The 25,721-nt window shown below is 44.8% G+C and overlaps 1 protein-coding gene across 8 annotated transcripts in view; it reads left to right on the top strand.

The window, feature by feature from the left end:
• NARS2 (asparaginyl-tRNA synthetase 2, mitochondrial) overlaps positions 1-25,721 on the top strand; it is a 90,170-nt gene that overhangs the window by 4,823 nt on the left and 59,626 nt on the right. For 7 of the 8 annotated variants that reach the window (XR_012157897.1, XM_073335722.1, XM_073335741.1 and 4 more), the window contains exons 5-6: positions 5,889-5,969; positions 19,076-19,176. Coding sequence is in view for 7 of the 8 variants with exons in the window: in XM_073335722.1 (XP_073191823.1) it covers positions 5,889-5,969; positions 19,076-19,176 (182 nt within the window). In the remaining variant the exon portion in view is untranslated. The remainder of the gene's footprint in view (positions 1-5,888; positions 5,970-19,075; positions 19,177-25,721) is intronic. The other variant, XM_073335746.1, reaches the window with a different exon arrangement.

Raw genomic sequence — 25,721 nt, 5'->3', positions numbered from 1 at the left:
ACTGTACAGGGATCTGTGTAACGCAAACTCATTAGTATAGTTTGCTTTCCCCTCAATGTGGGAAAGATATGCACAACAAGCTAGTGTTAACCAAACCTGAGATTTTCCCAGACATTTTACTTAAAGACACGCTGGTTAAGATAAAACATAAAATAAGTTTATTAACTACAGAAAGATTTTAAGTGATAGTAAACAGATCAAAGCAGATTACCTAGCAAATAAACAAAAACGCAAACTGAGCCTAATATACTAGATAGGATTTGAATTAGCAATTTCTCTCCCTGCCTGATGATACAAGCAGTCCACCAAGTTTTTATACACAGGCTAGAAATCCCTTTAGCCTAGGACCAGCACTTCCCCCAGTTCAGTCTTTGTTCCTCAGGTGTTCTCTTGCGTGGGGAGTGAGGCCCTGAGATGTCACTCCCCACCTTATATAATTTTTCCATATGGTTGGAACCCTTTGTTCTCAGCTAAGTTCCCAGCCCAGTCTGTGGAAAAATACAGGTACCAATATGGAGTTCAGTGTCATGTGGTCTGGTTGCATGCCTTGCTGAGTCATAGCAGCCATTACTTATAAGATAGCTGAAAAGTTCACAGGAAGGCTCACCAGGCCGGGGGATAAACTGCTCCTAAGGGCTATTGTTTCCTCTCATGGCCCATTACGTTGAAGAGGCCCTTCACAACCAGCTGTGTAGACTGGAAACATCTTGCCTAGTGGGTGTCACCAAGGTGTAAGCACATTTGAGATACGGATACCTAGTCAATATTCACAACTTCAGATACAAAAATGATACATGCATACAAATATGATAAACATATTCAGCAAATCATAACTTTTCCAATGACCCCTCACATGACAATTATAGGTCATAAAATATCATAATCATACCACTATGATGGCTATGGGGTGCAGTGTCACGGTAGACACATCCAATAACTGTATCAGGACAGATAGAAATTGACGTGCAGGAGAACTCAGGCCATTTAAAAACTAACTCCTAACAAATACCAGTCGTTTCCAGTTATTATTGCCTTGCATTGTATGTAGAAACTTTTGTCTCTATATCTATCCTGACTGTAGAAAACTGGAATAAGATTCAGGAAATAAATCGGTAGGTCCATGCAAAGAGCAGCTAATACAGAGTAAAGAGCAGTCATTTCAGTCTCTTGAGATACTGCTTCCTTTTACAGCTCTACCATGGGACTTGTTTATGTTCCCTTTGAGCTGGGAGTCCTCCATGGAACAGCAGCATTCAAAGCTAATAGTCGGATTTCTACACACAGTGTACTAAGGAACCTATTTTCCCTGTGTTGTAATGGATTGTTCCACTTCAGCTGTCAGTGCAGTTTCAGTTGGATACACTGTTCTTCCAGTAGCGTAGCTAGGCAGGGAGCGGGGCAGCGGCCGCTTCTGCACCGAGCACAAGTGGTGCCTTTTTAATTACTTAGCGCCTTTTAAATTTTTACTCACCTGGCGGCGCTCTGGGTCTTCGGCAGCAGGTCAGGGGGAGTGTAGATAAAAAAAAGGCACCACGCCCTGGTACTCACCCGGCGGCGCTCCGGGTCTTCAGCAGCACTTTGGCGGCGGGTCCTTCACTTGCTCCGGTCTTCGGCAGCATTGAGGTGGCGGAGTGGGCGGTCCTTCAGAGCGAGTGAAGGACCCGACGCTGAAGTGCTGCTGAAGACCCGGAGCGCTGCCGGGTGAGTGCCAGGGGGTGGCACCTTTTTTAATCTTTGCTCCCACTGTTTTTTCCACCTGGCCACGCCACTGTGTTCTTCGCTTCCTAACCTGAATTTCTGTTGTAGTTGTGGATGCTCAGCACCTCTGAAAATGAAGCCCCTGTTCTCCTAGCTTGGATACCCAGAAACTGAGGCACCCAAATTTGGTGGTCACTTCATTGGAAGCGTGGCCATTAGTGACGTGACCTAGCACGTACAAACAATGGCAATGTTGGGGTTAGAATTTGTCAGCTCCTGGCTCCCAATCCTAAACTCGGACCACAGCTCCTACTTTGTTAGTGGAGAAAAGGGTGATGAGTCTTCTGGAGCTCTTGAGTTCTCCCTTAGCTCTCACTACCGCTGCCTGTAAAGCACTGTCTTAAAATGAGCCTCCCTCTTGGATCCATACAATATGTTTCCTTGGAGCCAATGAGAGGGATTCAGGAGGGGATTCCCCCCCCCCCATGCATTTGGTTTTGTTTTGTTTATCTCCTTCCTCTCAAGCAGGGTTGGCCCAAGCTGGAGATGGGAGACTGGATGGGGAGGGCCAGGCTCTGAGGGGGCACCAGACGTTCTCTCTTTCAGGTGCTTTGCTGGCTGGTTCTTGCTCGCATGCTCGGTGTCTAACTCATCACCATCTGTGGGGTCAAGAAGGAATCTTCCCCAGCTCAGATTGGCAATGATCGGAGGGGCAGGGTTCACCTTCCTTTCCAAGACGTGGGTCATTTGCCACGATTGTCTGGATATATCTCACTTAATCATTTCCCTCCCATTGCAGGTGCCTCAGGCACTTGTGGACCTGGATCCCTCCTGTTGTCTGTCTGCAGCACATTATGGTCTAGTCTCCTGTGGGCTGTAATACTTTGGTCTCATTTCAGTTGTTGGGTTAATGGGCAAGTGGCCTGTGGTCTACGTGAGATCTGGTTATCCCTTCTGGCTTTAAAGTCTATGGCTTGAGTGAGTTAAAACTACATGCCAAGCACTCTTCCTCCAAAACTAGACCTGTGGATTATTAGGCAGTTTACTGTCATAAAAGGATGAATCAGACCTCCTGTAATTTGAAGGTATAGTTCCAGAGAGCCTTGGTATTTCAAATCTGATACTTAGATCACTAAGCCAAGCATAGCCTTCTCAAGAGAGTACTGTGCAATATCATATGGATTTTAGGATTGCTTTAACATCAAAATATTGTGCCTGTTAAAGCTACTGTTAATTTCTGTACTGTAACAGCTGCTTATAGGTAAGACTAAGTTTTTCTCACAGATATTTTTAGTGAAAGTCAGGGACAGGTCACAGGCTTCCATGAATTTTTATTTATTGCCTGTGACCTGTCCCTGACTTTCACTAAAAATATCCCTGACAAAATGGGGAGGTGGATTCAGCACCCACTCTTGCTGGGGCTCTCAGGTCCCCTGTTGCTGTGGGGAGTGGGAGTTCTGGGGTTCCCCTGCCCATGGGGGCTGGGCTACTACGTGGTCCCCATGGCTCCCTGGGGCAGCTGGTAGCTCAGGGTGGTCCCCTGCTGCAGCTGGGAGCTGTAGGGTCCTGCAGCCACCTGCTGCGTCTGGGCAGCTGCAGGGGGTCCCCACTAGGGTGGGGTCTGGGAACTGCAGGGTGGGGCGGCTGGCTGGGAGCTCCAGCCCCAGGCAGAAAGTGTCACGGAGGTCAAAGGAATTTACGGATTCTGTGATTTCCATCACCTCAGTGACACATTTGTGGCCTTACTTATAGGACAGACTTGGTTAAGAAAAAGCCCAGGGAGGTGAGGTTATATCTTTGATTGGACCAACTTCTTTTGTGGGACGGGTACAAGCTTTTGAGCTATACAGAGCTCTTCTTCCACCAGCAAAAGTTGGTCCAATAAAATATTATCTCACTTACTTTGTCCCTCATATCCTGGGACCAACAGCGCTACATCATCACTTCATTAAGGAAAGTCAGTACTGGTGTTTGCCCACTTGATGGCAATACCCACAATAGTTTGACTTCGGATGGTTGCAGAAGACGTGGATGGATGTTGAAGAACATCTTATCCTGAAGGAGGTTTTAAAGAGCAATAGGAAAATGCTGTTAGAATTACCAGTAAGCATGAAATTCTGGTAAGATGTTTATATCTTACTGTTGCTAAAGCAAATACCTCGCCTGTAGTTATTTTCAATATTGTGATATTTTTCATGTGGAGTTCTTCTGCTTAACGTGATATATATTTTGAAGCTAGATGCTTAATGATACTTGAATGGATTTTTAAAGAAACAATGAACGTAAGGTTAAATTTGGCCACAAACTTAGACATTTGTAAAAATAAGCTTTTGCAAAGGCTCAGACCAATAAGAACATGTCTAATTTATTTTATTTCATTTCTTTGTGATCCAGTGGAAATGACCTTTTTTAAAAAAGAATCCAAATCTTCCCATGCCGTACTTGCAGTCCAAACATTACAGCATTGTGCACAAGAACTGGAAAATGAAACTAACTAGTCTGTTTTCATTGTGCAAAACTGAAAATGAAAAAGAGCATAAAGCTAAAATGTAAACAGTAGATCTTTAACTAATCATGTAGTAGGCCAAGCTTCTTTTCATTTTTTAAAAATGCTCTTATCCCAAGGACTTTTTCACCTGACAGTGCCTGATTAACGCTATAATTTTTGCTTTGGATGTCTAAGGCTAGCAACCCACCTTTAACTTTACCCTTGGGTAGTTCAGTACCTGTGAGATGTGAATACTCCTAGCCTTAAGGACCCTATGCTCCTAGACATGGGGTATATCTACACTGCAATTAGACACCCACAGCTGGCATTTGCAAGCTGACTTGGGTTCATGGGGCTCGGGCTGTGGGGCTGTTTGATTGTGGTGTAAATGTCCAGGCTCAGGCTGCGAAGTGGGAGGTTCCCAGAGCTTGGACTGCTCCCTGAGCTGGAATGTTTACATCTTAATTAAACAGCTCTGCAGCCTGAGTCCCACAAGCCCAAATCAGCTGGCATGGGCCAGCCACAGGTGTCTAATTGCAGTGTAGACCTACCCAGTGAAGCGTATGCAGCATGAATATCTCCTCTGAGCTCTGAATTCCACTGCTGCTGTGCGTTCATGGCAGAGCCACTGATGTTACCATAATATTTTTTGCAGTTTGATAATGGAAACTGTGCTAAGTCTCTGGGGGGTGGGGGGGGGGAGACACTGTGGTTCTGGGCACCCTTATGATGAACCCTACTTCTCAGGCATTTCCTAAATCAGGGAGGAAGTCTGCTAAGGTGAAATGCACTCTGCTGCCAGCTTAATGGTGGTAGCTGCCATAAATTACACTGGCCTTTAGAAACTCTACTCCCTACCTGTTACTTTAAATGTCTTCTTGTAAAATGTATTGTACACCAGCCCTGAACTTTTCGAATTCACGTGTCCCTGCCTTCCCCCAATTCTTTGGTTCAGATAGCCCCAATTTGCTGACATTTAGGGCAGGCTGCAAATCCCATTTATTTTCCCAGGCTGTTTGTGGGAGGAAGGATGTGCTGAAGGATGGGATTTATGGCTGGAGGGGTGGGTATTCTGCTCCCTGTTTCAGGGAAGTTGCTGTGTGTGTTTTTGTTTATATTTTGAAAGGCCCCTAGAGCCCTGCATAGGTGCACTCATAGGGGTTTGCATATGTAAATAATGTGGAGCTGACATTATTTTTATTATTGTTGTGTCAAGAGACCCAACCACAGTTGGGCTGCATTGTGCTAGGAGCTGTACAGGAAGAGTGGTCCCTTCTGCCTACAGTCTAAATGTGCTCTTTCCATAGTCTCATTTGCCTGAGTGGCCTTTATTTTTCTCTCAGGCTTTCAGATGTAAATACTTGTTTCCTACAGAGATTTTGGCACTGTGGACTAGTAAGTAATGGAGCTCTCTATTCATATGGTAGAATTGTTGTGATTATAGACCCCTCTGCAGGGTTTGTTCTATAGTGTGAACACTGAAGCATCAGGCACTAAATTTGCATGCTCCAGAAATCCAGCTAGTGTTTAGCACATGCCATGGTATCTCTCACATAACGTAGAAGCGATTCTAAAATGTTACACATGTTGTCTTTGGTCCTGGGCTGGTAGATGCATCCTGACTTGTGCATTTTGAAATCTTCCTTGGATTTGACACATAATATCCTTGGACTGGCAACTTTCTATCTGCTTTCTGTTTCAGGATAATGGCTATGTGCATGTTCATACCCCTATAATTACGTCAAATGACTGTGAAGGTGCGGGGGAGCTCTTTCATGTCAGGGTAAGTTGTACTTACAAAACAACTTTGTAATTACTGGGTGTTAAAGGGACACAGTCAGTTTCGTATACTATATTTTTTTATGTACTTCTCTGAGATTTAGTTTTGTCACCTACAGCTGTTTCTTGTGATACTTATAAAGTGATGATTCTAACCGGAATAGATTAAACAGCTGTTTTAATCCATTTCACTTTTATTCTGTACTTTCCCCAGCACCATATGTATTGATCAATTTCTCTATCCTGAGTTGTGTGGGAAAAATTTAGAGAGAAATGGGGAGAGGGGGTCAAACATCTTCATAACCAGGAAAATGTGGCTGTAAAATTAAAAAAGTGGGAGGAGGGCCCTGGGTCAGGCACAGCTGAACTCCTGTGAAACTAAGTAGACTTCATGTTAATTGGCTCCTGCTGGAAACCGCAAAATGACTCCTGTTTTTTCCCCCACCAGCTTCTTATTTCTTGCTGCCTCTCTCACTTCCTTTTGTCCCTTCCTAAAAGCTGCCCCTGCTGTAATTATTGGCCCTTTTCTTCAGTGTTGCAAAATGAAGTTCAGTGCTTTAAATTGTCATCCTGTTGACTTCAGCACTTGTAGAAATCATTCTTATCCCCCATCAAAAACTCCTGTGTGCATTTCAGAGCAACCCTAACTAAACTGCAGTATTCCCCAAATTTGCAGTAACACCCCCAACCCCCACGCACACAAAATTGTGTGCACTCCCATAAGCCCCTTTGCCTTTCACAAAGAAAAATATATTCTTTGGCCACAGAATGATTGCGTCTACTTATGCTTATTGGCCACAGCTTTGCTGGTGAATCATCTCTAAGCAAAAAATTGTTGAGGTAGCGTGCAGTTACAGCTGCAGTGTCATTTCTACAGCTCCTTGTATCTCATTAATCTGCTGGTCAGAAACCTCCAGTATTGGTTCTTCAGGATTGAAAAACCTGCCCTGCCCTGCCCCACTGGCAGCACCCTCACAGACCAGTCCACAGCAACATGTGTGCCCCAGCTTTCTACTTACTCTTGATAGTACAGCCCAGCTAAACTGCTCCTGGCTAATTGAAATACCTTAGTGCTACCACAGTGTGCTCCTGGCTGTTGTTTGCAAATTAAGATGTGGAAACAAGTGACGCTTGACCGTAAACACATTGTATAGTTTTCAGTCCTACAGCATATCTCTGTTTAGTCTTCTGCATGAACTATATCTACCTGTTAAAGTGTTCTGCTCACTGCAAGTGCACCTCCTTGTGGTTGGGTCTCGGAATTATCTCTTGACCTGTCTGGTGCTCCTTTCCATCACTTGCTTGCACCGTGTCCCTCCCCCCCCCTCTCTCCGGGACTTGGGGTGCTTCCTTTTCATGACTCGGCCCTCCAGCCAGGTCACTATATAGTCATCCCCTGCTAGGGTAACAAAATCCCACTGGACTAGCTGTCCGGACTCTGCCTCAGATGGTCTTTGGTTCCAAGTTTCCAGGTCCTGTGCCACTTTCCTGGTGGCTGGTAGGGGAACCCAGGTCCTCCATGTACACTGGGTTCCAGCCCAGGGACCCTGTAACCAGCAGCCATGGTCTGCACAGTGCCATTCCTTCCTGCTCTTTCGTTAGGCTTCTTCCGACTCAACGTTCTCTGGTGTTCTTCCCCACAACTTCTCTGGCTTGACCCTTTATTCAGAAGCTAGGATTCCAGGGGCTATTCTCCCCCCCTGGGTTTCCAACTCATCACCTTACTGCTCCCAGAGAATGATTGCACATGCCCTCACTGCAGCCCTCTTCTGCACTCAACTTCCTGGCTTTATGCTGACCAGTCTACTCCTGAGTTTCATGGTCAGTTAAGCCAGGCTCTCTCTCCAGGTGCACCCAGATAACATAATTGGCCTCTCAGTCCCACATTAGCCCCTTCAGGACCTGTCTGGGGAGCACACCCCATCACACCACCCCAAAACTTCACAGAACCTAAATTATGTAGGACTGCAGTGTGAATGTCTTAAGTCACAAAAGCCCTTGTGCAAATGTTGATTGGGGTGGGGATGGGTAGCTGTGATCTAGCAGATGGGGCCTGGGAAACTCATGAAAACTGGATTTTAGTTGACTGAAGCCATGGGCACGTCATTTACATTTGTACCTTGGTTCCCCATCTGTAAAGCACTGTGGGATTTGTGGTTGAAAGGTGCTGTGTGAGTGCCAAGTATTAGCCTATTAAATAGTGTATATGGACGCACAGTGCTACAAATGTGGGGCTCTGAAGCCCTGATCACCACTGGAGAGGGGGAAGCTTCCCCTCATTCTCTGCTTTCTGCACTGGCTCCCCATTGAGCAGAGGATCCCAGCTCCTCTTTGGTCAGCTGCTTCATTGCTCAGTGAGTTTAAAGTGAAACACAGAATCCAACCTTTCACCCAGGCTTTCCCACCGCTCTACCTCAAATGCAGACTCCCACTCGTCTGTGTTCAGTAATAACTTGGTGAACAAACCATCTGTCTGCCGCTTGCTGTGGGAGGGAGCAAGATTTTTAGGGTGTGTCTACGCTACAGACCTTACAGCGACAGAGCTGTACTGCTGCAGCGGCATGGCTGTAAGGTCTCTTGTGTAGCCGCCCTGTGCCGGCAGGAGAGAGCTCTGCTACGGGCATAATTGAGCCACCCTCTATGAGCAGCAGTAGCTGTGTCAGCGGGGGAGCATCTCCCACTGACATAGAGCTGTCCGTAGTGGTGCTTTTGTTGGCGACGTTTTTGTCGGTCGGGGGCGTGGGTTTTTTTTTCCCACACTCCTGACTGACAAAAATTTTGCTGACCAAAGTGCTGGTGTAGACAAAGTCTCAGTCGTGGCTGCTGCTCAGATACCATGATGATGGGCTCCTGTATAAGAGCATAGAGAGATGAACCATTTGCAGAATATAATCTTTCAGTAAAAGAAAGTTCATAGTCTTTGATTTATGTTCCACATGTGACTGGGATATAAACCAATGTAAACTTGCTTCCTGACCATTCCATCATCTCTAGTGCATCTGCTGTTGCTCATAGTCTTCAAGCAGTAGGCAAGTAAAACAGACTAGATTCTGCTCAATTTCTCTGCTGTTGCTTAGATCCCTTGAGCAACACTGAAACTGGCAAAAATCCTATCGCTTTAGCTCTCCTGTTCATGGGAAAAGGTAGGAGGCACTGGAGCTGTGACCCCTGGACTCTACTGGAGGGTGCTTTTACCTCCCAATTCACCATCTTTCATATCTATCTTTCTCTAACTGGGAGGTTTAATCCTCTGACTAATGATGTCTGGTAGCTGACTAGGGTTGTGCATTCTTTCAGAGATGGTAGGGAGAATAGATACATTTGTAGGGGAGATTTTTAGAGAAAGGGAACAATAACTCCCTGCTTTAGAAAGAAGATCTGAGGAATTTGAAGGCATGTAGTCTTCGGGTTTTTAGACCTTCTTAATCCTGTTGGATTTGGATTTGTTTACATGTTTAGTCTGGAAAAGAGAAGACTGAGAGTGGACGTAACAGTTTTCAAGTACATAAAAGGTTGTGACAAGGAGAAGGGAGAAAATTGTTGTCCTTAACCTCTGAGGATAGGACAAGAAGCAATGGGCTTAAATTGCAGCATGCGCGGTTTAGGTTGGACATTAGGAAAAATTTCTTAACTGTCAGGGTAGTTAAGCACTGGAATAAATTGCTTAGGGAGATTTAGCTAATTGTGACCCACATAAACGATCCAAGTACCGGTCATTTCAAGAACTTGGCCAGAGATTACATGCTGTCAGTGTGTATTGTTCTGTCAGGAAGTAGCCACCATATAACCGCTTCCCCATTCTCCTAGCAATATGAGCATGTCCTTACTTAACATGGGATGAAACCTATAATAAATATGCCTCTGTAACTCTAGATCTAGACATTAACTCCTTACCTTTCCTTCAGTACATCCAAAACAAACCCTATTGACCCCAGAGGGGAACATAGTCACAATTTTCCCCAATAGATTAACCTCAGCAAAAGTAGCGTAGTGTGGATGCAGTGAGTGTCTGCCAAATGTTTCCCTTCCAGCCAGTAGCGGAGCTGTAACACAGTCTGGTTGGGAACTGATTCCAGAGGTGAAGCTCTTTGATTATCGTAGGCTCGCAGGACTGGAAGGGACCACAAGAGGTCATCGAGTCCAGTCCCCTGCACTCATGGCAGGACTAAGTATTGTCTAGACCATTGTCTCACCTGTTCTTAAAAATCTCCAATGACGGGGATTCCACAACATCCCTGGGCAATATATTCCAGGGCTTAACCACCCTGACAGTCAGGAAGTTTTTCCTAATGTCCAACCTAAACCACTCTTGCTGCAATTTAAGCCCATTGCTTCTTGTCCTATCCTCAGAGGTTAAGGAGAACAATTTTTCTCCCTCCTCCTTGTAACAACCCTTTATGGTTGCCTCATGCTGGGATGTCGGAGGGTTTTCAGCAAAGGTTGGAGTGAATTGGAGCTCATGCCAAGCTCATATTGGTCTGTACCATTCCTGACGACCAAAATTTCTGCTTGGTCCACAAGCTTGTAGTCTGTGCCTAACCCCTCTATACCTATACATCTAATTGGTACCTTAGAGAGATTACCTCAGCCAAGTCAGTGAACAAACGGGATACTGTTATGCAGTAAGATTCAACTCTCAGTCAGTTAGGCCTTGCCTCACATGCTCTATTTGTTTTTTTAAATAGCCCTGACTCTCTCAGCTTTCACTATAGGGAAGTGTCTTCACTGCAGAGGTAACCTGGGTGACTGGCATCTGGGCCTGAGTCTCTGGGCTAGCCTAGCCCAGGTCTGAGCATTCCCACAGCAAAGCCCTACCCCTGTTACTGTGTCCACACCATTTCTGCACTCGCTCATCTGTGCCTAGAGGCATGTCTCATAGTTCTCTGTGTTGAAACAGCCTAGGATTCTTTTCCAGTCAATTGCAGGAGACCTTATCTGTCCTTTGGCGAGGAATTGCAGGATGGCATTGGAGGACTCAACACTCCAGTGATTTGGACTGCAGCCTCCCTGCAAAGTTGCAAACTTCTCATCTTAATTAAAGTGGATCTGGAATGCTGACCCACAAACCTAGCTGGATAAATGAGCCCAGACTTAAAGCACCTCCAAAGCAATATATGAGAGGGTTTTCTTTGTGGGTAGGAGTGGGGTTTGAGCTAGAGCCATGGTTAGCTGTGCAGTGAAGACATACCCTGAAAGGGTGATAGATGTGCAATTTAGGTAGGGATTAAAATTTCTGTCTCTTGTCAAGATTTAATAACATCTCATTTCTGGACTGGAGGAATGACTCCTGTGGTCCCTTCGGTTCTTTTTCTCTGTCCTCTTCTTCCATTAGAATTGTAAGGAGTCCATTGTAAAATCAAGTGTTTTATTGTTCCTAAAGCAAATAGCCTCTAGTCAGAGTAATATATCCAAAGGTCTCAGGGTAAATAAAAATTGATTTTCTTTTAATTTAAATCAGATTTTTTAATTAAAATTAAATACAGGTTTATTTTTAAAAATATATGAAATTGACAACATATGTTATGGCCTAAGTTTATAATAATCTGTTAAAATTATTTAAATTAAATTCCAAAATTCATGTTTGCTGCCAAATTTTAATGCAGTTCAGACCACTGAACTGGTAAAAGGCACGGGCTAAGAACCTGGAGTCAGAGTTTGTTGAGGCTTTGGATGAACTTTTGGCAATAGTAGCCTCCTCTGCCGGTGCAGAGAAAATGTCTACAGGTCTTCAATTCACTCGGTTCAATGGCCTGTTCATTCAGAATTAAGAAGCTGATTGGGAGTTGGAAAAGCAGAAAAGTTTGTTTTTCCTCTTCCAACTTATGAATCAAAATTAGGTGCGAGGATGAGATCTAAAAGTTCTAAAATCTTGAAGGACACAGTGACCAGAAACAATCTGTTCAGTTTGCTAACTACAGATAATATACTTCCTTTGTTTAATAAGTCATTTAGTTTTAAATGCAGAAGGTGTTTTGTTACAAAGTTTCTGATAAACTTTTTTCTTGTGTATCCATATTTGATACCTTAATTTATTTACTTGCGATTTGTGTCAAGTTCTCCATGGATGGAAATTCAAATTCATTTAAAAACGCACAACAGCAGCATTTTTTACTAGTTAAATAAATAAATCTAGTAAATAAGAAATGCATTGCTCAGCATTTTTAATACTATAAATGTAAGTTAATTTACGTAATTGCTTAAGTAAATATGCATAAATATAGTGTGTCTTCATGGAAGTACAAATGCAAACCAAAATTAAAATTGATTATTGGAATTAATGTTTCTTGCTAGTTGATTTATGTCATGATTAAAATCAGTTATTTAAATCAGTCCATCCTGCCAGCAACCGCCCTCCCCCCGCAGACGTAACTGTGCCAATAGAAGAGTGCTTCTGTTGGCGTAGCTCGGGGGTTCTCAAACTGGGGGGTCAGGACCCCTCAGGATGTCACGAGGTTATTACATGGGGAGTTGTGAGCTGTCAGCCTCCACCCCAAACCCCACAGCATTTATAATGGCGTTAAATATATAAAAACGTGTTTTTAATTTGTAAGGGGGGAGATCCCACTCAGAGGCTTGCTATGTGAAAGGAGTCACCAGTACAGAAATTTGAGAACCACTGGCGTAGCTCATGTCCGTTAGGGAGGTGTAGCTTTGCCCCTGGGATTCTGTCAGGGTATGCGACATCTCCAGTAGGGGGCTCTGCTGGCGTCGCTATGCCAGCTGAGGTTCTGTAGTGCAGACAAGCCCTAAAATGAAGATAACACCCAGCTCCTGTGGAGGGTGTGAGGGGCAGTGAATGTTCACAAAGCTTTGGAGAGGTGAAGTGTTAAGTTACATTAATTCTACTCCGAAAATACCTGCTTGCTGAGGTGCTCAGAGGGTCCAATCTTACGCCTGTTGAAGAAAGTGGGATTCTTTCCATTGACCTCGGTGGAAGGTGGATTGGGCCTAGGGTGCTTCACGATAACTCCCAAAGCTTTACAGAAATACTCAGGGGATCAAAGAACTTCTTCAAAATGTGAACAAAGAACCAAACAGAAACGGGCGCAGTGCTGAAGAGAGGGTGGAGAGAAATAATCAGCATTTGGGTGAAGGAGAAGCAAACTGTTTGTAGAGGTTTAAGTGGATGTAGCCAGCATTTACACTGGGAAGGGCTTGAGGAAGCAGCGTTCAGCCTGAATTGTCAGTGGAATACAGGCTGATGGTTGCTAGCTGCATGCAATCATGTCTTGGAAGTTTTGTTCCTTTCTAAGATGGTTGTATGTATTTAAACCCTTTGAAACTATAGTTTGACCTCTGTAGTCTGCCCCCATACTCTTCTCCCTCCAATCTGCTGCTGTTGCTGCATCTTTCCCCTTCCCTCCCTTAATTGTGGTTAAATTTGTGGAGAAAGAGAAAGGAAAATGACATGAAATCATTATAAATAAACCAAATCACAGTCGCTGGAGGTGCAGAGATGCCTATATCCTGTTTGTGGAGAGGGAAGAGCACTCTGAGATTTCATCTCTGGCTTTCTGTCTCTCTCCTCCAGTTACTACTTGGTATAAATCTCATATCCTACTGAAAAGGATTATATATAAGGCCCTACTTGAATTGCGGGATGATTATTTAAAAAAAAAAAAAAATAGTGGCTGAGACAAGCCATGGAAAATCACAGAAAAGTAATAATGGATCTTATTTGCGGTAATAAGGTCCATAACCACTTTTCCACGATTTTTCTCTGTTGGCCACCCGGGGCTGAGAGTGGGAGCCCGGGGCCAACAGTGACTGGTCTCCCACTGTCAGCCCCACACACAGCAGGGTTCCTGCTGTCAAAATTGTGGTGAAAGCCTAATATTGTGGTATTCACATTTGCTACAATATCCCAAATTAAGTTGGGCCTTAGTTGGGCTTTTCTCTTTACTTATCCTTAGGGATCATAAAAGAGCAAGGGACATAATTGAATTGAAGTTTTTGTTCTGTTATGAAAATTGGGTAACTTATGGGTGACCTACAGCATTCACCTGTTTGAATTCTTATACTCAACCCATTGCCATGGTATAAGAGCGCCAGTTTGTGGGGGAGGTTTTTAAAAGAAAGCAGTGGTTTTTTATATTTTGTATCTGAGCGTAAAACACTTGGTTTGCGTGAAGAAAATATCACAGGCCTGATTTTGCTGGAACGGCAACCCTCTAGAATTGAGGTGCAGCTCCTCAATAATGTGAATTATCATAGGTCTGTTGATTTCAGTGGAGCAGTGCAGGTTTACACCCGCCGAGAATCTGGCTGTTTAAATATGGTGTAATGAAGCATGGTCTGTATGGAGGTAAACTATCCTCTGGTCTGAGAATGAAGGTAGCTGACCGTATATCTTAGAGGTGAACAGCAGAACTTTAAAAAAACAAAAACAAAACAGGTTCCAAGCTAGTAAGAAAAATGGCAACTTGAAGAAGCTCAAAGGCTCTAGAACACTGAATGAGCTCAACCTAGCAACGCTCCATGAGGTCCTTCTATTTTACAAGCTGGGAACTGATGCAGGAAGTGACAGATCACGTGGCAGGTCCTTGGCAAAGCTGGGAATAGATGCAGGGGCCTAAATTTTGAGAGCTGGATATTGTAGGCACCTGAACCCACATCCTACACCCAGATAAGTGGTCTGACTTTTGTTTTCAGAAATGTTCTGCCTCCGGAGCGCCTTTTGAAGGCACTGGGAATCGTGGTTGCTCAGATCCTTTGAAAAGCAGGCCATTTATTTAGGTGCCCAGCTTTTAACACCCAGGTGTCCTGTCTTTCTCTGCTTTGCACATTCTGGCAGACCATGCTGTCTCCCCTGAGTTCAAAATCTGTTCCTCTCGCCATAGGCATAACAAGCTGTGGGAGGGAGGGGGGAGGAGCGGAAACACGGTGCACTCGGGAGGAGGCGGGGAAGGGGCGGAGAAGTTGGTGCCTGTACCTCTTGCGCGTAGCTGTCAGGTTCTGAGTTCAGGTATTTGTATTTCCTTTGTCAGTGCGGTCACTGCTAGGGTGAAACTTGCGAGCTGTTGGATGGTGCATAGTGACTGTACAAAGCAGTTTAGTTCAGGAAGTGTAGAACACCATGCCCAGCTACAGGAGAAATTTGAAGTCAAACAGAATGTTACTAGCCCCGAGGGAATTCAGCCAGAGCACCCATATCTTGTGAAAAGTGCTCTCGAATCATTAATGACCACAAGCAGTTGAGCTTATGTGCCTCATCCTAAAGTTACCTTGGAGAAGGAATATTGTACTTTAGAATGAAATAAACTTCAGCAATAGGAGAGAAAACCGTCTGGATCTAGTGAGTAAACTCGAGGAAGGGGGTAGATGGAGAAGATCTTAACTAAGAATGTTTAATAAGAAACCTTGCATTTTTTACAAGGGTGGAGACAACCCTGCCAAGCCCCCGCCCCCCAAAATTAGGGGTTACATGAACAAATGAAATACTGAGTTTGAAGCAGTTATAATTTCTCCATTTATTAGAAGTGGACATATGTAATCATGGTACAAAACCACTCATTAGAGCAATATCCAACAGCTTTTCTTTTCTTTTTAACTCTAGGCCCTCCCCCAATAAAAATGTTGTCTATGCCCAGCTAAATGTTCCAGGGTGTTTTTTTGTGTGCAAATTGTCCAATGACCTGGAAAGATACACAAGAGCTAGAAGAAAAGGTCATTTGTGGCTCTGTGCCCCTATAACGTGTAATCTCCATATTGCTGGAGTCTTTTATTTTTTCAATGATAGAATAACAATGAAGAAGCGAGAGAATATTCCATTTTCTTTTTTTCTCATTACCATAACCCTTTTTCTAATAGAATCAAGTTCATTTCCCTGTGAAAGAAAAATAGCACTGATCAAAATTTTTTTAATAAACTTGAGCCGACCTGCCTTAGATGAAAAACACACCCATTCATCCCCTCCCCTACTTTCTTATCAGACTTAAAATTGAGCCTTTATGGCAGTGATGTGTGAAACTAAAGATATTCTATTGGCAGAAATTCTTAAAGATTTTATTTTCCATGATCTTTGTGGAGAAGAATGAAATAATGCTTAAGGTTCAGGACTAGATTGGACAGTCTGGGTTTGTTCTCCAGTACTGCTTTTCAAATGATTCAAACCTTTAATTTTGGATGCCTCAGTTTCTTAAAAACTTAGGAACTGATTTCCACTCCCCACCCCCTGAGGTTCTGAACATTTACAGCTCTGATTAGCTGTGTGTTCTCAGCTCCTCTGGAATTCAAACCCTAAGTGTCCCAGTCTGAGCTCCTGAAATTAGGTTACTGCTGAAAATTCAGGCTTCCACCTCTTTGTGCCCGTTTCCCTATCTGTAAAACGGGTTGAGTAGAGGCACTCCCTCCCTGTGCTTTACATTGCATCTTGTTATACTCTTTAGTTGCTCTTCCTATTATAACCCTGCCCTTTGATTGCCTCACAATGTAAGTTATGCTCTCTTGCAATAACATACACTTCAATTACATGACCATTTGCATAGACTTCAAGCAAAATTCAGAGTTGCTAACCCACTTCTAGTCCTATAGGCCTGTATAACTGAAGTAAGAAGAGCTGCGTATTTTTAGCTTTCTCCAAGGACCCCACAGTGGCATATAAATGTGAATCCCCCACTTCTGTTACAAAGTAAATTTCTTCTATTGCTGTTTGCATTACAGTAATGCTTGGAGGCACCAACAACAATCAAGGCCCCACTGTGCTGTACACCTAGTAAGAGATTGTCTGTGCCCTGAAGAACTTAGTCTTACAAGACAAATGAAGTGCTTTTCTCCCCATTTCACTAATGAGAGACTGAGGCACAGAGAGATTGTGACTCATCCAAGGTCATGCCAGGCGTCTTTGGCAGAGCCAGGGAACTAGACCCAGTTCTCCTGAGTCCCAGTGCAGTGCATTATCCACAAGACCTTCCTCCCTAGCTCCTTTCTGCTGGACTCGATGGCTTTTTTCCCTTGTCAGTCTTTTTGCTTTCTGTTACCACATTAGTAAATTATTTCAGAGCCATATAATAACCTTAGGTATGCACCAAAGTTTAAGGGCCATATCCTGCACTTGATGTGTATGCTACCATTGAAGTCAGTGGGAACCAGCCTTCAACCAAAATTTGGCCTACTCATGTGGTTATAATACACCGATCCTGTAAACACTTAAGCACATGCATAAATTGACTCATCTGACTAGTCCCGTTGACTTTGATGGGACTGTTCATGTGACTATTTAGACATGTGCAGGATCGAGAGGGAAATAGTTTTCTGTGTCCTTTTCTAATAGCTGAACACACTGCTGTCTTACAGAAAATTGTTTATAATGCAGTTAATTCTGTTGCTGGGGTCGGGGGTTGGGAATAGGAATTTGTATTTGTTACAAACCATGTTTCATGGCTTTTATAAGCAGGCAGTCCAGTGTTCCCTCTAATTTTTCCCACCCATGTGGAGAATTAATTTTATATGTATCAATATGGAGGTGATGTGTGACACATCACCTCCGTATTGGGGCACATAACAAAATTCATGTGGCGGGGTAGGGCTGATGGGTTCAGAGTGTGGGAGAGGGTTCAGGGTGGGGGTAGAGGGTTGGGGTATGTGTGGGGTGAGGGCTCCGGCTGGGGATGCGGGCTCTGGGGTGGGGGATGAGGGGGTTGGGATGGGGGGGGGATGTGAGGCCAGGGATGAGGAGTTTGGGGTGCAGGCTATCCCGGGGCTACAGCGGGGAGAGAGGCTCCCTGCCACGGCAGATCCGGCTGGGCTGGGTGGGGGTGGGGCTCCTCTCCCCAGCAGCTCCGGAGGGGCTGGGCCAGGCCGGGCCGGGTGACTGTGTGGCCTTAAATAGTCTGCTGCACGGCCGCCCAGCTTACAGGGAACCTAGGCAGGCACCCATAAATTGTGTGTCCCTCTCCACTCTCTCATATATGCAATTTATAACTAGTTAGTGACTTAAATACAATCACATGCCACTACTGTCTAAATCAGGGGTGGGCAAACTACGGCCCGAGGGCTGCATCCGGCCCTCCAGATGTTTTAGTCCGGCCCTCGAGATCCCGCCGGGGAGCGGGGTTGGAGGCTTGCCGCACTGCATGCGGCTACGGGAAGCAGCAGCATGTTCCTCCTCCGGCTCCTACGCTTAGGGGCAGCCAGGGGGATCCGTACAATGCGCCTGGCCCAAGCGTGGCCCCTGCAGCTCCCATTGGCCGGGAACCGTGATCAATGGGAGCTGCATGGACGGCACGTGCGGACGGGGCAGTGTGCAGAGCTGCCTGGCCGCGCCTCCGTGTAGGAGCCGGAGGGGGGACATGCCGCTGCTTCTGGGAGCCGCTTGAGGTAAGCGCCACCTAGAGCCTGCACCCCGACCCCCTCCTTCGCCCCAACCCCCTTCCCCAGCCCTGATCGCCCTCCCGCCCTCCAAACCCCTCGGTCCCAGTCCAGAGCACCCTCCTGTACCTCCAACCCCTCATCCCCAGGCCCACCCCAGAGCCCGCAGCTGGAGCCCTCACTCCCTCCCGCACCCCAACCCCCAATTTTGTGAGTATTCATGGCTCGCCATACAATTTCCATACCCAGATGTGGCCCTTGGGTCAAAAAGTTTGCCCACCCCTGGTCTAAATCCTCCTTAAGAGACAATTAAGAATCTCTTTTTGGTATATTTCCAACTTTTGGAGTTGGTTTCTCTCCCCTTCCCCCTCCAGATGTTCTGTGGGCTACTTCAGTGACAACAGGTGATACCATTTTAAATCACGCTGAGGCCCTGTCTAGACTGGAGATTAGCCCCAGGTTCTCATGCATATCATGGCTTTCCCTGTCTACATTAGGGGTTTCCATGGTGCAGCTATGCTGAAATAGGCGGTAATTGCCAAGTTAGAAAAGGCCCCAAACTGGTTTTGAAATGGAATTAGCTTGAACTACTTTTAAAACCAATTAGATAGTGCTCCTGGTGTAGACAAGCCCCTGGTGTATGGCTTTACTCCTGGAATCATGGGACCTTGTCCTGTTCTTTTTTTCATTTGGATTGAAGCACCTGTAATTTTCTGAGGAGGGGCATGAATGATAAATTAGGAGCCAGGATCCTTAATTGTCGATTAATAGTCTGGCATGTTGTGTGTTCTTGATTTACAGACATCAAATAAAGTACAGGAACCTGGGGAAAACTCCCATTTCTTCAATGTTCCTGCCTTCCTGACCGTCTCTGGACAGCTCCATCTGGAAGTGATGGCTGGGTATGGAAATCTTTTTTCTTGACCTAAGGGAGTCTCATAAAACTCGGTCAGAGCTTCTGTCCAGTAGGCTTTGTTTCACATGTTCCACCTTCCATGTGCTTGCCAGACACCAAGTTGGGCATTGTTTTGTGGTCAGTGCTATAGAGTCCAAATCACTGTTTGAAGAAAGCTGGATTCCATTTGAATTCTGGAGAACGAGTCAGGGTGTAAATTTAAGATACAAACTCTCCTCCGTCCCCCCTGGAAGAAGGTCAGTGAGAGGTTATCACAGAGATCCAGGCTGGGACGTGACTTTTATGTAATAACTTAGTTATTATCATTATCTGTTATTTGTCCAGGACCTTATCCAGCATCACTTAATGGGGAAATCTGCTTCCCTTTAGGCCAATGCTGTTCCTGGTCTTTGTTTCTCTTCCTTCCCCATCCTCCTTTCTCTGTTTCTATCCCTTTTCCCGGTGTTTGTGTGCTTTCTCTCTTCTTCCCTCTGCATCTCCTTCCCTGCAGAACTCCCAGTGCTTACTATGCTTTTGCTCCCAACACCTCCCCTTTTCCAGCTGTGAAAGTAATCAGCAATTGAATAGTTGTTGATGATATTGCAGTGTTGTCATTAGCCTTCAGTGTTAACACCCCCATGAGATGTAGGGGATGTGAGAATTCACACCTATCCGTGCCACTGTTTCAGTCTCTCTGCAGACTCGGGTCTGGTCTACACTAAGCTTTCACAATGATTTAACTTAATTGTTAGATTAAACGAGTGGGTCCCCCTCCCCACATGTTGGTGTCATTCTGTTGATACAAAGGTGTTTCTCTCGGGGCTTGTCTTCACTACTGGGGAGATCTACGCTGCTGCAATCAATGCAGCGGGTGTCAATTTAGCTGGTCTAGTGAAGACCCACTAAATCAACGGCAGAGTGCTCTCCGATCGATTCCAGTACTCTAGTCCCTGAGAAGAGTAAGGTAAGTCGACCGGAGAGCATCTCCCATCGACACAGCGCAGTGAAGACACCGGGGTAAGTTGACCGAAGCTACGTCGACTCCAGCTACATTATTCACGTAGCTGGAGTAGCGTAACTTAGGCCGATTTACCCCAGTAGTGAAGACAAGCCCTCACTACAGCTGGGTTGCACTAGTTAAGTCTGTGCTTCTCCTGATTGAATGAAATTGTTGTAAAACCTGAGCAAAAGCCTCAGAAAGACAGCGGTGCGTCAGCTTACCACGCAGTGCACATTAGGAAGGTGATCCTCGTAACCATGGAGGAAAGAAACCTTTATTTTTTAATGAAAGCCTTGGTTCTGCAGAGTTGAATGTTCAGGGGCATCCTCAGAAATACACCGCCAGACAAGTCAGGTGTCTGAAATCTCTGAGTTAGAGAACAGGGTTGAGAGACTTGGGTGCTAGTGTGGTTTCTAGTGCATATTTGCTGTATGATCCTGGGCAAGAGTCACTCTTGCCTCAGTTTGCCCATTGAAGAACTGGGTATAATCACCTACTTCACGCTGCTGTTGCAAAGCTAATTGACTGTCAGTAAACAATCTCCCTCTGATAGAGTCCAGGCCAGGGAGAAGTAAAACTTGTATAGTAGCGTATATCCATTGACCGCTAAGGATGAAATCCTGATCTCAGTGAAATCAGTTGCAGAACTCCCACTCGCTGGTGTTGGGCCAAGCTTTCACCCCTAGAGACCGATGATATAAGGTGCTGTGGAAGTTTTACTTCTCTCTGGCTTGGGCTCTAACAGCCCACCAAAGCACCTAAGGTCAGCTGAGGTGCTCATGCTAAGTTTTCACGAGAGTGGATATGCTTCGCAGGGTGTCCTTGACATGCGCTCTAACTTGCTGCCCTGACTGTTCTGACAGAAGTGGAGCTTACTGACAGCCTAAGGCTATTATATCCTCCAGGGCAGTTGTCTGCAGGATGAGATGATGAGAGAGTTGAGAGAAGGTTGATAATTTGTAGGGGGAAGATGTTTTTCTGCACCTCTGAAAAAGGTGGGATTTTATTTGTGTGTGTGATGAAATTACATCCATGCCCCCTGACCTTTATTGGAGGACATACTCCTATAAATCAAATAAGGATGAAATGGTATTTTAACTTAATAACATCTCCATTAAATTAGTCTCTTTTCTCAGAATAGCACACCGCCTACTCTGGGACTAGAGAGAAAACTAACTGAACAAGTACCAGGTCTTTTCTTCTAAATGTTACTCCACTGGCATCATTCAGATGCTCCTCGTTATCTAAAAAGGGAAAAAATGGGGGGCCTTGTTGCACCTAGTACAGGATGTTATAGCTTCATGCTTTATTCTGCAATAACATGTTGTTTTTCCAAGCATTTTAAATAGACCAAACGCCAACTAAATTTAGCTGAGCTATATTTATTCTTGATCTATAGCTGTTCTGAGAACCTGCTCCTTTTTTTTTTTTTTTTTGGTTAAACGACATATTTCTGAGGTTTATAACCAAAATGCTATTAAATAGCTCAATCTTCAAAAACAGACCAAGTGAGAAGTCCCTGTGGGCTCAAAAATGTCCGTCATGGAGATGCATCATAGTTTCGTTGTGATATTAACTGTAACATAAGCGCTGCCATACTGGGTCAGACCGTGGTCCATCTTGCGCACTATTCTGTCTCCATCAGCGGCCTATGCCAGAGCTTCAGGGTGGGTGTACAGAACAGAGCTATTAAGGAGTGATCCACTCATCTTCCACTTCTGGAAGTCAGAGGTTTAGGGTTGCTCCAAGCATGTGGTTGAATCCCTGACCATCTTGACTAATAGCCATTCATAGACTTATTCTCCATCTAGCTTACCTAGTTCTTTTTTCAACCCAGTTATACTTTTGGCCATCACAACATCCTATGGCAATGAGTTCCACAGGTTAATTGTGCATTGTGTGAAAATTTACTTTCTCTTGTTTGTATTAAACCTGCTGCCTATTAATTTCATTGGATGACCCCTGGTTTTTGTATTGTGGGTAAGGGAAAATAACACTTCTCTATTCACTTTTTCCATCCATTCATGATTTTATATACTTTTATCATATGCCCCTTCATTCTCTTTTCTCAGCTGAGCAGCCCTAATCTTTTTAGTGTATCCTTGTAGGGAAGCCATTCCATACCCTCGATCATCTTTGTTGCCCTTCTCTGAATCTTTTCCAGTTCCACTGTATACTTTTTGAAGTGGGATGACCAGAACTGGACACAGTATTCAAGGTGTGGGCTCACTATGGATTTATATAGTGGTATTATGATATTTTTGGTCTCATTATCTATCCTTTTCCTAACTTACTGTTAGCCTTTTTGACTGCTGCTGCGCATTGAGTGAAAGTTTTCAGAGAACTGTCCATGGTGACTCCAAGATCTCTTTATTGGGTGATAATGGCTAATGTATAACCTATCATAGTATTTACATAGTTGGGATTATTTTTTTCAGTGCGCATTACTTTGCACTTATCAATGTTGAATTTCATCTGTCATTTTGTTGCCCAGTCACCTAGTTTTGTGACAGGTTTCAGAGTAACAGCTGTGTTAGTCTGTATTCGCAAAAAGAAAAGGAGTACTTGTGGCACCTTAGAGACTAACCAATTTATTTGAGCATAAGCTTTTGTGAGCTACAGCTCACTTCATCGGATGCATACTGTGGAACGTGTAGAAGATCTTTTTATACACACAAAGCATGAAAAAATACTTCCCCCCACCCCACTCTCCTGCTGGTACTAGCTTATCTAAAGTGACCACTCTCCTTACAATGTGTATGATAATCAAGGTGGGCCATTTCCAGCACAAATCCAGGGTATAACAAGAACGTCTGAAGGGGGGTGGGGGGGTGTAGGAAAAAACAAGGGGAAATAGGTTACGTTGCATAATGACTTAGCCACTCCCAGTCTCTATTCAAGCCTAAGTTAATTGTATCCAATTTGCCAATGAATTCCAATTCAGCAGTCTCTCGCTGGAGTCTGGATTTGAAGTTTTTCTGTTGTAATATCGCAACTTTCATGTCTGTAATCGCGTGACCAGAGAGATTGAAGTGTTCTCTGACTAGTTTATGAATGTTATAATTCTTGACATCTGATTTGTGTCCATTTATTCTTTTACGTAGAGACTATCCAGTTTGACCAATGTACATGGCAGAGGGACATTGCTTGCACATGATGGCATATATCACATTGGTGGATGTGCAGGCGTTCTGTTATTTTCTTTGTAAGCCTGTCCTGTAGTAGGTGACTTCTGGGAACTCTTCTGGCTCTATCAATCTGTTTCTTCACTTCCGCAGGTGGGTATTGTAGTTGTAAGAATGCTTGATAGAGATCTTGTAGGTGTTTGCCTCTGTCTGAGGGTTGGAGCAAATGCGGTTGTATCGCAGAGCTTGGCTGTAGACAATGGATCGTGTGGTGTGGGCAGGGTGAAAGCTGGAGGCATGTAGGTAGGAATAGCGGTCAGTAGGTTTCCGATATAGGGTGGTGTTTATATGACCATCGTTTATTAGCACTGTAGTGTCCAGGGAGTGGATCTCTTGTGTGGACTGGACCAGGCTGAGGTTGATGGTGGGATGGAAATTGTTGAAATCATGGTGGAATTCCTCAAGGGCTTCTTTTCCATGGGTCCAGATGATGAAGATGTCATCAATATAGCGCAAGTAGAGTAGGGGTGTTAGGGGACGAGAGCTGAGGAAGCGTTGTTCTAAGTCAGCCATAAAAATGTTGGCATACTGTGGGGCCATGCGGGTACCCATAGCAGTGCCGCTGATTTGAAGGTATACATTGTCCCCAAATGTAAAACAGTTATGGGTAAGGACAAAGTCACAAAGTTCAGCCGCCAGGTTAGCCGTGACATTATCGGGGATAGTGTTCTTGACGGTTTGTAGTCCATCTTTGTGTGGAATGTTGGTGTAGAGGGCTTCTACATCCATAGTGGCCGGGATGGTGTTATCAGGGAGATCACCGATGGATTGTAGTTTCCTCAGGAAGTCAGTGGTGTCTCGAAGGTAGCTGGGAGTGCTGGTAGTGTAGGGCCTGAGGAGGGAGTCTACATAGCCAGACAATCCTGCTGTTAGGGTGCCAATGCCTGAGATGATGGGGCGCCCAGGATTTCCAGGTTTATGGATTTTAGGATTGAATAGAGACTGGGAGTGGCTAAGTCATTATGCAAGTTAACCTATTTCCCCTTGTTCCCCCCTCCCCCCCCAGACGTTCTTGTTATACCCTGGATTTGTGCTGGAAATGGCCCACCTTGATTATCATACACATTGTAAGGAGAGTGATCACTTTAGATAAGCTATTACCAGCAGGAGAGTGGGGTGGGGGGAGGTATTTTTTCATGCTTTGTGTGTATAAAAAGATCTTCTACACTTTCCACAGTATGCATCCGATGAAGTGAGCTGTAGCTCACGAAAGCTTATAATAAATTGGTTAGTCTCTAAGGTGCCACAAGTACTCCTTTTCTTTCTAGTTTTGTGAGATACCTTTGTAACTCCTAGCAGTCTGCTTTGGACTTACAAAATTATTCAAGATAGTTATCATCTACAAACTTTTCCACTTTACTTTTCACCCCCTTTTCCAGACTGTTAATGAATATGTTGAACAGCACGGATCCCAGTACAGATCCTTGGGGGACCCTGTTGTTCATCTCTCTCCATTGTGACTGTTGATTCCCAACCTTTGTTTCCTATCGTTCAACCAGTTACTGATTCATGAGAGGACCTCTCCTCTTATCCCATGGCTGCTTAGTTTCCTTAAGAGTCTTTGGTGATGGAATTTCTCAGAGACTTTCTGAAAATCCAAGTATGCCGTATCAACTGGATCACCCTTATCCACATGTTTGTTGACTCCCTCAGAGAATTCTCATAAATTGGTGAGGCATGATTTCCCTTTACAAAAACCGTGTTGACACTTCCCCAACAAATCATATCCATTAATTCTGTTCCTTATTATAGTTTCAACCAGTTTACCCGGTACTGAAGTTAGGCTCACCAGCCTGTAATTTGCCAGCATCTCCTATTGAGCCCTTCTTAAAAATTGGCCTGACATTAGCTACCATCTAGTCATCTGGTACAGAAGCTGCTTCTTCTTTCTTCGTTTTCCTTTATGTTGCTTTTCCTGGTGAGTGTTGTGGCAGCGGCGGCAGTATGGAGAGTAAGGAGGACTAGACCTCCCTTTGCTCCACAACAGATGTCAGCTCCTTCTGGGGGTTCCCCAATGTTCTCAGGCCAGCAGGGAGATATAATCCCTCCAGCATGTGCTGGGTCAGCCTCAGGGCCTCCTCCCAGTGGGACGTGCTCAGCAGAGTTCCAAAGGAAGCCTCCCAGCGGGCATCTTTATCGGGTGCCCAAACTACCTCAACTAGCTCCTCTCAATCCGGAGGAGTGGTGGCTCTACTCCGAGGCTCTCCCGAATAGCCGAGCCCCTCACCTTGTCTTGGAGAGTAAGCCCACCCACCCTGTGAAGAAACCTCATTTCTGCCACTTCTACTTGTAATCTCGTCCTTTTGGTCATTACCCAAAGTTCGTGACCATAGGTGAGGATGGGGATGTACATTGACCTTTAAACCA

The sequence above is a fragment of the Lepidochelys kempii genome, chromosome 1, assembly GCF_965140265.1.
Source record: "Lepidochelys kempii isolate rLepKem1 chromosome 1, rLepKem1.hap2, whole genome shotgun sequence".
NCBI lineage: Eukaryota > Metazoa > Chordata > Testudines > Cheloniidae > Lepidochelys > Lepidochelys kempii.
Note: the sequence above shows the minus strand (reverse complement) of the source record. Positions and strands in the feature narration are given on the sequence as shown.